This window comes from Hypanus sabinus, chromosome 11 (genome assembly GCF_030144855.1).
Source record: "Hypanus sabinus isolate sHypSab1 chromosome 11, sHypSab1.hap1, whole genome shotgun sequence".
Lineage (NCBI taxonomy): Eukaryota > Metazoa > Chordata > Chondrichthyes > Myliobatiformes > Dasyatidae > Hypanus > Hypanus sabinus.
This window is the reverse complement of record NC_082716.1, coordinates 87465814-87479909: the sequence shown is the minus strand read 5'-3', so window position 1 is coordinate 87479909 and position 14096 is coordinate 87465814. Positions and strand designations below refer to the sequence as shown.

The 14096-nt window shown below is 44.8% G+C and overlaps 1 protein-coding gene across 1 annotated transcript in view; it reads left to right on the top strand.

Moving 5' to 3' along the window:
- si:ch211-267e7.3 (ADAMTS-like protein 2) overlaps window positions 1–14096 on the top strand; it is a 196333-nt gene that overhangs the window by 171158 nt on the left and 11079 nt on the right. Inside the window, exons 16-18 of the mRNA XM_059983535.1 lie at window positions 2279–2434; window positions 6406–6576; window positions 8987–9163. Of these exons, the coding sequence (XP_059839518.1) occupies window positions 2279–2434; window positions 6406–6576; window positions 8987–9163 (504 nt within the window). The remainder of the gene's footprint in view (window positions 1–2278; window positions 2435–6405; window positions 6577–8986; window positions 9164–14096) is intronic.

Here is a 14096-nt window from a genome sequence, read left to right as displayed (position 1 = left end):
TTTGCTTGCAAATGTTTCTTTGGCATGCGAGGAGATATCGTCAGTGTACTGCTCAGAGGGGCAGAAATTTGACTGGGCATCAGTGAAAGTACGGGGCATGCAAGAGAACTCCTAGAAGTGTGGTTTTCGCAAACAATTCTGTAAAGAAACACATAGACTTTGATCCTGTTTATGATTCAATGCGGGCAAAATACCAGACACAACGCACAATGCACAACCAATCGGCAGTGGGATTTCCTCCTCACATCATAATTGAAATTCTGAAATGATGACCAATCGGCTGATTGAAAGGTATATACAGCGCACTGACGATGTCTCCCTGCGTGGTGGCAAAACGTTTGCAAGTAAATTGCCAAGATTGGAAACAACTCAACCCCTACACGAGAACATGTATCCTTTTGTAATTTTTAAGACTTTTTTTTATAGATGGGAGCTCTCACCTCTTAGTTTTGGTGTCATCTCTTTTGGGCTTTCCTCGGTGTCTGTCTGTTCCTCCCTTTGGAAATGCTTTTTAAAAAAAAAGTTCCTGTCCATGGCAATGAGGACGAAGGAATATTTGTAGCACTTTGTTTTATTTATCCAATATTGAAACAATTTGTGAAGCATTTTGTACCTCAGAGATCTACAATGTTGTTCAGATTTTTGTTTATCATTCTTGGAGCCAATGGACAAGGGACATTGTAGCCCAACATGAGATGTCATTTTTTGTTTTTTGCGTAGTAAGTGTTAAATTTTAATTGCATTTTCCATTTTCTATTTTTTTAAAAATTATCACACCTTTGTGAGTCTGACCTGCTGAGCATGGTTTTCTTATATTCTTTAAAAGCTCGACAGTCCCCACACAGACATTTTGTACACTAATTCACACTGCACAGATCAAATGGCTGTCGCTCTCAAACAAATAAGAGCCTTCTATCTCCCTGCACCCAACCTTCTTTCCCTATCACACCTGCCGAAACAGGTTCCACAACCTACACAATAGCACATTCCCAACACAATTACAAAAGGCCTCATAGCTTAATGTGCTGGTCCCTTTTTGGCTCATCCTATAACAGACATTTCCATTGTTCTGTGCATCCCTCCCACATGCTGATGGCTAATGTGCATCTCTGTCTCATCCAATTCTGCTGAAGGGTTGTAAACCTGAGACACTGATCGCTCAGCTTCTCTTGTTATAGGCTGACCTGCTGAGATTTTCTAGAATTTCTTGATGGTATTTAAAGAAGATATTGTTCATCCCTATCAGTTGAATGAATGTGTATGTGTTCACTCTCTGAAGCTGGTACTGTTGACAGTGTAGTTTTGTATATCGGTGAGCTTGGGAAGCTCAGCCTAGAGCAGGTTTCCCAACCTGGGGTCCATGGACCCCTTTGTTAACGGTAGGGGGTCCATGGCATAAAAAAAGGTTGGACACTTGGTCCAGAGGTTATTCTTGTTCGGCCCTTCCCTGCTTTATGTGATGCTCCCCGTTGGTCAATTTAGAATTTTATATAGTCAGAGAAACCTACAGGGTTACCGAACAAAAGCTAGGTGATGAATTTGAAGTGATTTGATCACTTGGTGGTGGTGTTTTTTTTCAGTTATTGGATTTGACCCTCAACCCTGTATTATTGCCCCACTTTCTGGCCACTTACACAAAGTTAATTGTGGTGTGAAGACCAGCCAAACTGACCCTTTGTTACTTGATTAGCAGCACTCGAGGCAGAGTAGTGACCGGGGAAAGAGGGTGTGGGGACAGATCCCGAGGCTCCAGATCTGGGACCCACTGATGATCTTCTGACAGCTGGGCACTGCCAGAGATCTCCAAACAGGTTTTAAACATTTTCGATCATCGGGTACAATTCATAGGGGTTGAAATAATACATAAAATAAAACTATAATAAAAAAAAGTTTAATTGCAAGCTCCTTAAAGCCCGAGATGTTAATTACAAACAGACAAAATACAAGGAGTCTGTTTATCTTTCTGTTTGGGGTTAGCTGCCCCATTCAGATGAAAGTAATACATGAACCTTGTTCTGTCTGGTGTAAAGGGAATGGTCAGTGGTGAGCTCACCCACCAGCTCATTGATGGGCAGAGTAGTCCAATCCACTGGCTCCATCCCTCACTGTGGATTTTAGTGGTGAGAAAGCTCAAACCCTATTCTCCCTATGGTTTCCTACTACTTTTCTGAATGAGGGATGTCCAACTTGTGCATTTAGTTTCCAATGTAATGAGTTCCCAGCAATTGCTGGCGGAATGCAAGCGGTGTGGAGCTGGTAACTGTCCTTCTGCCCTCAGTGTTCAGCCCGGTGTGGGAGCAGAGGAGTGATGAGACGGGAAGTGCGCTGCTCGGTGGAGTTTCGCCTGTGCAATGAGTACACCAAGCCCAGCAACAAGGAGGAGTGCACAGGCCCTCCATGTGACCGGCGCTGGACTGCATCGGACTGGGGGCCGGTAAGGGCCGTCCCTGATATACGTAACCTTGTTCACTCCAAAACAATCTCCATATTAGTACTGTGTGACCTGCACTGGAGCTGGCATGCATTCATCTTGACACTGTCAATATCAGGAATGAGCTGCAGGTAGAAACAATTGCAATATTTTAAAGCTATTTGATGGGTAAATGAACAGGAGAGGAGTAGAGGGTGACAGGCAAAAGGGATTAGCTCAGATCAGTATCATTGTTGGCTTGGTGGGTATGGACCAACTGGCTGTTTCTATGCTGCAGTCTTAATACCCCAAGCCCCATACTTGCGCCTTACACTACAGGAACAGAAATCAGGGCAGACACACTGTTGTTGAGATGGGATGGCTGAGATTTTCAATGCCTGCTTCTTCTCGGTGTTTATTAAGGAAAATATGAATGCCAATGAAATTAGGATGATAAGTAGTGAGGTCTTGGAACATATGCATATTATGAAGAGGTATTTGCAGCTAATATGGGAAAATCCCTTGGGCCTGACAAAGTGGACTGCTGGACCTCATGGGAGGCCAGGGTTGAAAATGCAGAGGTCCTTCAGAGGTATTTGCTTCATTGTTAGCCACTGGCCAAGTTCCAGAAGATTGGAGGGTGGCTGATGTCCTTCCATTGTTGAAGAAGGATTCAACTACAGGCCAGTGAACCTGACTGCAGTTGTAGGGAAGTTATTGGATAGAATTCTGAGGGATAAGATCTCCCAACACTTGGATAGTCAAGGCCAGTGAACCTGACTGCAGTTGTAGGGAAGTTATTGGATAGAATTCTGAGGGATAAGATCTCCCAACACTTGGATAGTCAAGGCCAGTGAACCTGACTGCAGTTGTAGGGAAGTTATTGGATAGAATTCTGAGGGATAAGATCTCCCAACACTTGGATAGTCAAGGCCAGTGAACCTGACTGCAGTTGTAGGGAAGTTATTGGATAGAATTCTGAGGGATAAGATCTCCCAACACTTGGATAGTCAAGGCCAGTGAACCTGACTGCAGTTGTAGGGAAGTTATTGGATAGAATTCTGAGGGATAAGATCTCCCAACACTTGGATAGTCAAGGCCAGTGAACCTGACTGCAGTTGTAGGGAAGTTATTGGATAGAATTCTGAGGGATAAGATCTCCCAACACTTGGATAGTCAAGGCCAGTGAACCTGACTGCAGTTGTAGGGAAGTTATTGGATAGAATTCTGAGGGATAAGATCTCCCAACACTTGGATAGTCAAGGCCAGTGAACCTGACTGCAGTTGTAGGGAAGTTATTGGATAGAATTCTGAGGGATAAGATCTCCCAACACTTGGATAGTCAAGGCCAGTGAACCTGACTGCAGTTGTAGGGAAGTTATTGGATAGAATTCTGAGGGATAAGATCTCCCAACACTTGGATAGTCAAGGCCAGTGAACCTGACTGCAGTTGTAGGGAAGTTATTGGATAGAATTCTGAGGGATAAGATCTCCCAACACTTGGATAGTCAAGGCCTGATCCAGATTAGTCAGCATGGCTTTGTACATGGGAGTTCATGTTTGACGAATCTCTTTGAGTTCTTTTAAAGAGTGTAGCTAAGGGGATAAATGAAGTTGAGGCAGTGGACATTGTTCATATGGGCCGTAGTAAGGCCTTTGCCAAGGTCTGCTGTGGCATAATTTTAAATACCTCTATCAAGTCCCCCCTTCAATCTTTCTCTGTAACTTAGGTGCTGAAACCCAGTTAACATTCTAGTAAATCTCCTCTGTACTCTCTCTAATTTGTTGACATCTTTCCTATAATTTGGAGACCAGAACTGTACACAGTACTCCAAATTTGGCCTCACCAGTGCCTTGTACAATTGTAACATTACATCCCAGCTCCTATACTCAATGCTCTGATTTATAAAGGCCAGCATACCAAAAGCCTTCTTCATCACCCTATCCACATGAGATTCCACCTTCAGGGAACTATGCACCATTATTCCTAAATCACTCTGTTCTACTGCATTCCTCAATGCCCTACCATTTACCACGTATGTCCTATTTGGATTATTCTTACCAAAATGTAGCACCTCACACTTATCAGCATTAAACTCCATCTGCCATCGTTCAGCCCACTCTTGTAACTGGCCTAAATCTCTCTGCAAGCTTTGAAAACCCACTTCATTATTCACAATGCCACCTATCTTAGTATCATCTGCATACTTACTAATCCAATTTACCACCCCATCATCCAGATCATTAATGTATGACAAACAACATTGGACCCAGTACAGATCCCTGAGGCACACCACTAGTCACCAGCCTCCAACCTGGCAAACAGTTATCCACCACTACTCTCTGGCATCTCCCATCCAGCCACTGTTGAATCCATTTTACTACTTCAATATTAATACCTAATGATTGAACCTTCCTAACTAACCTTCCGTGTGGAACCTGGTCAAAGGACTTACTGAAGTCCATATAGACAACATCCACTGCTTTACCCTCGTCAAACATGACCTTCCACGTACAAATCCATGTTGACTGCTCCTAATCAGACCTTGTCTATCCGGGAAATTATCTATACCATCTCTAAAAATACTTTCCATTAATTTATCCACCATCAGAAGGTGGCATCCATTATTACAGACTCCTGGTTTTCAGGCTGGGCCCGTTTCTCCTTGCTACTGTCATGCGGGAGCTCGAAGACCCATACCTCAAGATTCTATAGCAGATTCTTCCCCACTGTCAGCTGAACATCACTCAGACTATATTTCCCTCAACTTGCAGTAATGTGATATGAACATTTTTTACTTTGTGGAGTAAGTTGTGTATAATATGTTAATTCACACTCATGCAATTTATGTTTGTCTTGTTTGCAATATACTGTGCTGCTGCTGAATGCCAATAGATTTGAACTTGGTTAGGTCTGTCCTCATCTGTTGTCTATCAACATCCATAGTTTCAAATTTTCATCCATTCAGGCTATTTCACCCTCACCCTCTATCTTCCATCCCTGTATCTCCTACTTGTGGTTTCACCCACACCCTGCCTTCTTGCCTGATCTTGCCTTGATCCATTCTCTTCCCCTTCTCCATGAAAACCTTATCCATGAACCTTCCCCATAACACAGTTTTCACCAGAGAGTCCAGTGAAATGGGGTTTACAGTAAGTTTAGTTTGTATCCACTCTAGAGCTGCAGGCATCTCCCGTAATGCCAGTGTTTAATGCACGGTCCCTGCTGCCTTTGTGAGAGTCGTGTTGCGCTGCCCTTATGAACCTCTGCAGTTGCTGGGGTATGGGTCCTCCCACAATGGGGTGGTGGAGAGCTTGTGAGTATGAACTGCTGACATGAAGAGAGAGTGCTTTCCAGATCGGGCTGGTATGAGATTTTCAGTTTGCTGGTGTTCTTTGCACTTCTCTCAAAGTTCAAAGTATATTAATTATCAAAAGTATGTATACGTTATACAACCTTGAAATTTGTCTCCTAACAGGCAGCTGTAAAATAAAGAAACCCAGAAGGTTATAGTTCTTCAAAAAGGTAAAGACCATGGAATTACGAGAGGATGTCAGTCTATCCCTAATCCATGACGCTTGAGGTTTTTTGTTGTGAGCATAGGAGAATGAGGGGTGACATAGAGCACAGTCTTTTTCTCAGGGTTGGAGAATCAAGAACTAGCGAACCTAGGTTAGAAGCAGATTAGTTAATAGGTACCTGAGGGGTAACATGTTATCATTCAGAGGATGTTCAGTATATGGAATGAGCTGCCATAGAAAATTAACAACATTTAGAAGGCACTCAGAAAGGTGAATGGATAAGAAAGCTATTATAGGCTAAACATGGACAAATGGGATTAGCTTAGATGGGATCTTTGTCAGTATGAGCCTGTTGAGCGGAAGGATCTGTTCTGTACTGTGTGCCTTGGGCACTCTGCTGTTGATGGGCCTCTATCTGCCTGTGTTGACATCTGAGCCTTTCTCTCCCACTCCCCCCCACCATTCCGCTGCAGTGTTCGGGAGCTTGTGGAGAGGGTCGGATGATGCGGTATGTGGTTTGCAGAAACAACGAAGGGAAGGTCTTGCCAGATTCACAGTGTGATGCAACAGTGAAGCCTTTGGTGGTACACCCCTGTGGAGATAAAGACTGCCCGCCCCACTGGGTGTCACAGGAGTGGGAGCAGGTAGGTGTTCAGAAATGATGTGTGAACAGTAGGCACTGGTGCACCAGCTGGACCAATGTCAGTGTTGTCTTTGGCTGTGGCAACCCCTTCTTGGGCTCTTGGCCTCTTACACTCACTCTGGGACCCCCACTGGAGTCTGAACTGGATGTGGGGCACAGGTCAGAATAATGAAAGGAGAATGAGACTGGGATCTATTGGAGGATTCACCCCCACACATTGTTTCTGAAGCCGGTAGTTTGCCACAGATGTCCTGCCTGCTAGCTTCCAAAGTTCAAAGTAAATTTTATTATCAAAGTACATATGTTACCATGTACAACACTGAGATTCATTTTCTTGTGGGCATGCTCGATTTGTAAATCTATAAAATAATAACTATAACAGAATCAATGAAAGACGATCCAACTAAGGTGTTCAATCAGAATGCAGAAGACGATAAACTGTGCAAATACAAAAAGAAGTAGTATTTATAATAAATAAGCAATAAATATGGAGAACATGAGATGAAGAGTTCTTGAAAGTGAGGTGAGGGAACAATGCGATGATGGGGCAAGTAAGTTGAATGAATTTATCCCCACTGGTTTAAGAGTCTGCTGGTTGAGGGGCATAATTGATGGGTAGAGCTAGCATTAGCCTGCATGCTTCAGCGGGAGACATGAATCACTCAAAGATAGCCTGCATTTTTTTTTGAAGGGATCAGCACTGTGGAGAAAGTTATCTTTAAAGAATGGCGTGCCACAGGGCTCCATGGTGTACAGGACCCATTTCCCTGACCAGATAAATGGATGTACCTCCAGTAAGGATCTGTCTATGGTAATCAGCCATTAGTTCAGCTTGAATGGGAGGCGTGAGCATTCTGAGATTTGATGACAGCTGGTGGGGATGTGACTGAAGTCTCAGTCTGTAGATGTTGCCTCATAGTTGTGTTCAACACTGTGGTAATGGCCCACCTTACCCATGCCGGAGGACACAATATAACTAGCATTCAATTCCCAATCTCTCCTCAGGGCTATGTGAGTCCCATTGACTGGAATTTGTGGGACCTCAACCACTGGGTACTGAGATCTGGCCTGCGGTGTCCCTGCCCTGGCAGTGGGCCATGTGCTCTTTGAGTTACGGGCATGAAATCAGTCAGCAGTAGCTGCTTGACCTGATGTTTTCCACTCACCACTGGTCTAGGGAATTGCACAGTTGCTGAAATAATGGTAAAGACTTCACAGCATGAGTTTTGTGTGTATCCTACAGTGGGTCAAACAGCTGGATCTCAACCCCAGGGGAGGTACTCCAGCAGTTGATTAGTCCCTGATAGTCTGGGCGGAGTGATGTCTAGAACCATGGCGAGGGAGGAGTGGATACGACGTTGCAGATCTGAGGTGGGCTGGTCAATGGAAATGACCTTATCCCTGTAGCCTAACAATTGAGCACACTCTCCCAGTCTTGTTGTACTTTGACTTTGAAATGTTTTTCCTTGGACAGTTGAAGTTGAGTTTATTTTTAAAAGCACAAGTATGTTTGTGCACAGATACAGAGAAAAAAAATCAGAAACAAAACATTCACAAGTAGAATATAAACTTGACAATTTTACAAGGAAGAACACAATTGGAACAGAAAGAAGTCCACTTTAGTACAAAGTGATCAAAATGGTCAGGGTTTGAAGGACTGAGTTAGCGTTCCGGGTTGTGCAGGTTGGTTCAAGAACTGAATGGTTGAAAGGAGGTAGCTGTTCCTGAACCTCACGGTGTGAAACTTTAAACTTGTGTACCTCCTGCCCTATGGTAGCTGCAGGAGCTGAGGTTTCACACCACAAGGTTCCAAGGCAGATGGCAGAGCCAGCTTTGATTGATGACGGATGGATATTTGGGCCCACCACAAAATAATTTTTGTTGGTTTTTATTTAGGATCTCACCAATAAGCCAGCCATGTTGAAGTTGTACAGCATGGAACTCTAATCCTTCTGCACATATCATCAACCACCCATTTACAGTAATTATACACTTATGCCAGATTCTACCATTCACCTGCCTGCCAGGGGCAATTTACAGCATTAACTGGCACATTTTTGGGATGTGGGAGGAAGCCAGTGCACCTGGAAACCCAAGTGCAGATTGTTCACAGATGTCTCCCAGTATCAGGATTGAACCCAGGTGTGCGGCGATCTGAAGCAGTGGAGCTACTAGCTGCACGACCTGCTGCCCCGTAATGTTGCAGAGCTGTGTTCGGAGACTGGGTTACGAAACGTGTTGATGAGGGCTCTGATACTCTGATGAGGTTGCTGTAGTGTTCTGATAGAGCTGCTGGGTGAGTGCTGCTTTGACGTTGAAAGAGATGATCTGTGACTCAGTTGATGGCTCTCGGGCTCCCTCTGGTGTTGTCAGGATCAACTGACCAATAAATGGTTGACCTCCCGTTTCAGTGTAATGCTACTTGTGGTCGAGGCAGGAAGACCCGAAGGATTTTGTGTGCCGGCTTGGAAAATGGAATTTACAAGGAGTATGAGGAGAGACAATGCAGACACACCAAGAAGCCTGATGAAGAGGCTGCCTGTTTTGAGAGGCCCTGTTCAAAGTGGTTCAAAACCTCCTGGTCGCAGGTGAGCAAACTCAGTCGTTAAAAGTCTGATTTAAACAACTCTCTGAGAAATGGTGAAAGGGTTCAGAGGCAAAGTAACTGTTCCCATCAACAGGGGGGCAATCAAAGCCCATGAGGAGTTTGGGTTAAACCTTAAAGCTAAAACTTGGCAGTTTAGAAGTGTAATTGGCAAAACATCTAGTCTGCTGTGGATTCTGCCTGACTGGGTGACGCTGATATTTCAGGGATGGATTCTGTAGCGTTTTGTTGGGTCACTATTTCAAGGTTGCAGAGTACAGGCCGATGACTTTTTGCAGTATGGATTAGCGATCACTCATTTGGGTGGTGGGACAGGCTTGTGAAGCATTTTCCCTCTCTTGTTTCCCACCCTCCTCATCCTCCACACCTGATCTTCACCCCCCTCCCCCCAGTGGGAATTGTGTGAATCTCTGAATCTCAGATCATTGGCCATTTCAACCCCTGGTGCATTAACACTCACTCACATACCACACCATTGCTGCTTATTCTGGCCAGTTTTTTAAACTGAGGCTGTTAATGAAGAAAGAATGAGGAATGGGTTGAGGGGATGGATGGAAGATTAGGGTGTACCTGGGCATGGTGTGAAATGGGTCACTGAATTGGCTGCTGCTTGAGATTTCTTTCTACCCCTTCACTGCTGGTCAACATGGACTTTTGGGCTGAAGAGGTTTTGTGCTGTGCAGCTTTTTGACTTCATGCAAGATAGCTTTAGACATGGGGTTCTCATCGCCTTTGGACAATCTAAGCTGCAATGCTGCTGCTGTCCTCTGGCAGATATTAGCATTGCCACTGGCTGCCTCAACTTGCTGTGTGCTGATGCTGACTGTAGTGGTCAGCCTGCACTGTCACTTCATAACGTTCACCTTGTTATTGTTTGCTCCCAACATCAGCACCTTCCCAGCCAAGTGTGAATAGAATTATTATGCCAACTGTGTGCCTGATTCAAATTCAAGTAAAAAATTAACAACAAGTCAAGTCACTTTTATTGTCATTTTGACCATAACTGCTGGTACAGTGCATAGTAAAAACGAGACAACGTTTTTCAGGACCATGGTGTTACATGACACAGTACAGAACTACAATGTCAGAACTACATTTAAAAAAAATCCAACAACACAGAGAAAGTTACACTAGACTACAGACCTACACAGGACTACATAAAGTGCACAAAAACAGTGCAGGCATTGCAATAAATAATAAGCAGGACAATAGGGCAAGGTGTCAGTCCGGGCTTCGGGTATTGAGGAGTCTGATGGCTTGGGGGAAGCTGTTACATAGTCTGGCCATGAGAGCATGAATGCTTCGGAGCCTTTTCCCAGATGGCAGGAGGGAGAAGAGATTGTATGAGGGATGCATGGGGTCCTTCATAATGCTGTTTCCTTTGCGGATGCAGCGTGCAGTGTAAATGTCCGTGATGGCGGGAAGTGAGACCCCAATGATCTTCTCAGCTGACCTCACTATCTGCTGCAGGATCTTGTGATCTGAGATGGTGCAATTTCCGAACCATGCAGTGATGCAGCTGTTCAGGATGCTCTCAATACAACCCCTGTAGAATGTGATGAGGATGGGGGGGATGGGAGATGGACTTTCCTTGGCCTTCGCAGAAAGTAGAGACGCTGCTGGGCTTTCTTTGCTATGGAGCTGGTGTTGAGGGACCAGGTGAGATTCTCCGTCAGGTGAGCACCAAGAAATTTGGAGCTGTTTGCGATCTGTACCGTGGAGCCATCGATGTTCAGCAGGGAGTGGTTGCTCTGTGCCCTTTCAGCACAGAGCTCTCGGCACAGTCGGCATCAGGCAGTGTTGTAGAGCATGCGTACTCCATATCCTGATCTTGCCATCAGAGTTGACGCACAGTTTGGGTTAGAACCCCCTATTAGAACCATGAGCTTCTACTTCCACCCTGGTAATGTCCTTCACTCAGATTTTAACCTCTGCTGAATAACCATTGCTTACTACAACACAAAGTGATTTGGCCCATTGGACCCATGCAGTCATTCAGCAGGGCAATGCCATCAATCCCATTTCCCACCTTCCCTCCCCCTCCTCTCCCTTTTACCCCTGCAGCTTGTTCTGTCTCACATGCCCAGCCACTCTCTTCTGACACCTAGTCCATTCACTACAACATCATAAGACGTAGGAGCAAAATGAGGCCATTTGGCCCATCACGTCTGCTTCACCATTCAATGATAGCTGATTCTTTTCTCCCCACTCTTCAATCCCATTCCCTGGCCTTCTCCCGGTAACCTTTGATGCCGTGGCCAATCACAAACACAAAATGACCTGGCCTCCACAGTTGTCTGTGGTAACAAACTCATCACCCTTTTTCTAAAGAATTTTTTCCGCACACCTGTTTTAAAAGGATGTCCCTGAGGCTGTGCCCTTTTGTCCTGGATTTCCCTCCCCCCCCCCACCCCCATGGAAAACATCCTTTCCACATCTACACTGTCTAGGTCTTTCAAAATTTGAAAGGTTTCAATGAAATCTCCTCTCAGCCTTCTAAACTCCTGTGAGTACAGAGCCATCCTTTCATTCCTGAAATCATCCTTGTGAACCTTCTGAATCCTCTTCAATCCCAGCACATCTTTTCACAGATGAGGAGCCCAAGAATGTTGACAATACTCAAGGTGAGGCCTCATCAATGCCTTATAAAGCCTCAGCATCACATTCTAGTCTTCTTGAAAAGAATGCTAACATTGCATTTGCCTTCCTCATCACCGACTCAGCCTTCAAGTTGATCTTTCGGGTGTTCTGCATAATGGCTCCCAAGTCCCTTTGCATTTCAGATTTTGTGATTTTTCTCTCCATTTAGAAAATAAAATGCACATTTATTTCCTATACTAAAGTGCATGACCATGCATTTTCCAACATTGTATTTCATTTGCCATTTTCTTGCCCATTCTCCTAATCTAAGTCCTTCTGCATCCTACCTGTTTCCTCAACACTACCTGTCTCTCCACCAATCTTCGATTCATCTGGAAACTTGGCAACAAAACCATCTATTCCATCATCTAAATCATTGATATACAGCATAAAAAGAAGCAGCTCCAACATTGACTCCTTTGGAACACCACTGGCAGCCCCAACCAGAAAGGGACTGTTTATTCCTGCTTGCTGCCTCCTACCAATCAGCCAATGTTCTAACCATGCAAGTACCTTTCTTCTTAACTTTGTAAGCAGCCTCGTGTGTGGCACTTTGTCAAAGGCCTTCTGAAAATCTAAATATACAACATCCACTGCATCCCTTTTATCTATCCTACTTGTAATCTCCTCAAAGAATTCCAGCAGGTTCATCAGGCAGGATTTCCTTAAGGAAATCATGGTGACTTTGTCCTATCTTGTCCTGTGTCACCAAGTACCGTAAATTCCGGACTATAAGCTGCTACTTTTTTCCCACGCTTTGAACACTGCAGCAACACTGCGGCCTATACTACGGTGCGGCTAATGCATGTTTTTTTTTCATGCCGCCAAAAACATTTTGCCTCGTAACAGTAGACTTATGAATCCCGTAACTGGAGAACTTACCAGCAAAGATAGAGAGGTCCGTTGAAGTCTGATGTCACTATTTTCAAACGTTTTATTTATAAAGGGACACAAAAGTAGGGTTAATACATACATTCAGATAGTGCACATCGTCAACACTCAATCTAAAGCGCGGGTATAGTAATAATCATCATTAAGAAGTGAGCTCTGCTGATGTCTAGGGGTTAATAGATTGTCCGTTGGAAATATAAAAGTCACTCATAAAGTCTGCAGGCCTCAGCCCTTTGAAAATCGCTGGGTTTCATGTGGGGCGACCGAGAGAGAGAGATTGGGGGAGAAGAGAAAGAACTTGCCGAGTCTTGATGAATCTTCTGTGAAATCGGTGGAGCGTTGGTTTCCTCGCCCCGATGTTAGTTAAAAGCGGTTTTCTGTGATTCCAGCCACAAATTCCCATCCCGGAATCTAACGCACGTGGCTTCCTTCAGAATGGCTTTCCGCTGCTGCGGGATCACTCTTTCGTGTCTTCTTGGTGCGTCTGAGGGGGCTGTCCCCCTGAGACTCTCCTTTATACTTCCTCACAGGGTCGCAGGTGTCAATCAGGTTGGGATGATGCAATCTCTCTCTCAACCAGCCCACCTTGCCCGAGGGCTTTTCACGTGGTCTCCATGAGACAATAGTCGCTGTTGTCTTATTCTGTATCCCGGGTGGAACGTGCAATTTGGCACGTTTCTCTCTCTCTCTCTCTCTCCTACTGGGTCTACTGACCCCCCCCCCCCCCCCCCCCCCCCCAACGGGTGCTCTTGCGATTCTCACAAAGGAGGGGGCTGGGATCATAGCAAGACCAATAAAATTGATGAGTAGTTCAGAGGTCCAATGAAATTGTACGATAAATCAAGCGCACTTTCACAATTAAATTATTGTAAATCAGTCATTTGTACTCACCCTCATCAACATGGAAAACACTCGAAGAAAAGCATATGATGCAGCTTTTAAGTTAAAGGCGATCAATCTGGCGGTTGAAGAAGGAAATCGAGCTGCTGCACATAATCGTTGGCATAAATGAATCGATGGTGAGACGGTGGAGACGCCAGCGTGAAGAACTGAGTCAATGCAAAAAGATGACAAAAGCTTTCAGAGGTAATCATAGCAGATGGCCCGAACTTGAAAACTTTCTTGAAGACTGGGTTAACACACAGAGAGCAGGCAGCCGCGGTGTTTCCACCATGCAGATCAGACTGAAGGCTAAAGCAATCGCCACCAAAATGAAAATCGAAGATTTTAGAGGTGGGCCATCGTGGTGTTTTAGATTTATGAGACGAAAAGGCCTGTCCGTCAGGGTACGCACGACTCTGTGTCAGCAGCTCCCTCCCGACCACGAGGAACGACTTGCTAACTTCCGTACATTCACTCAAACAAAGATAGCGGAGAATTCCATC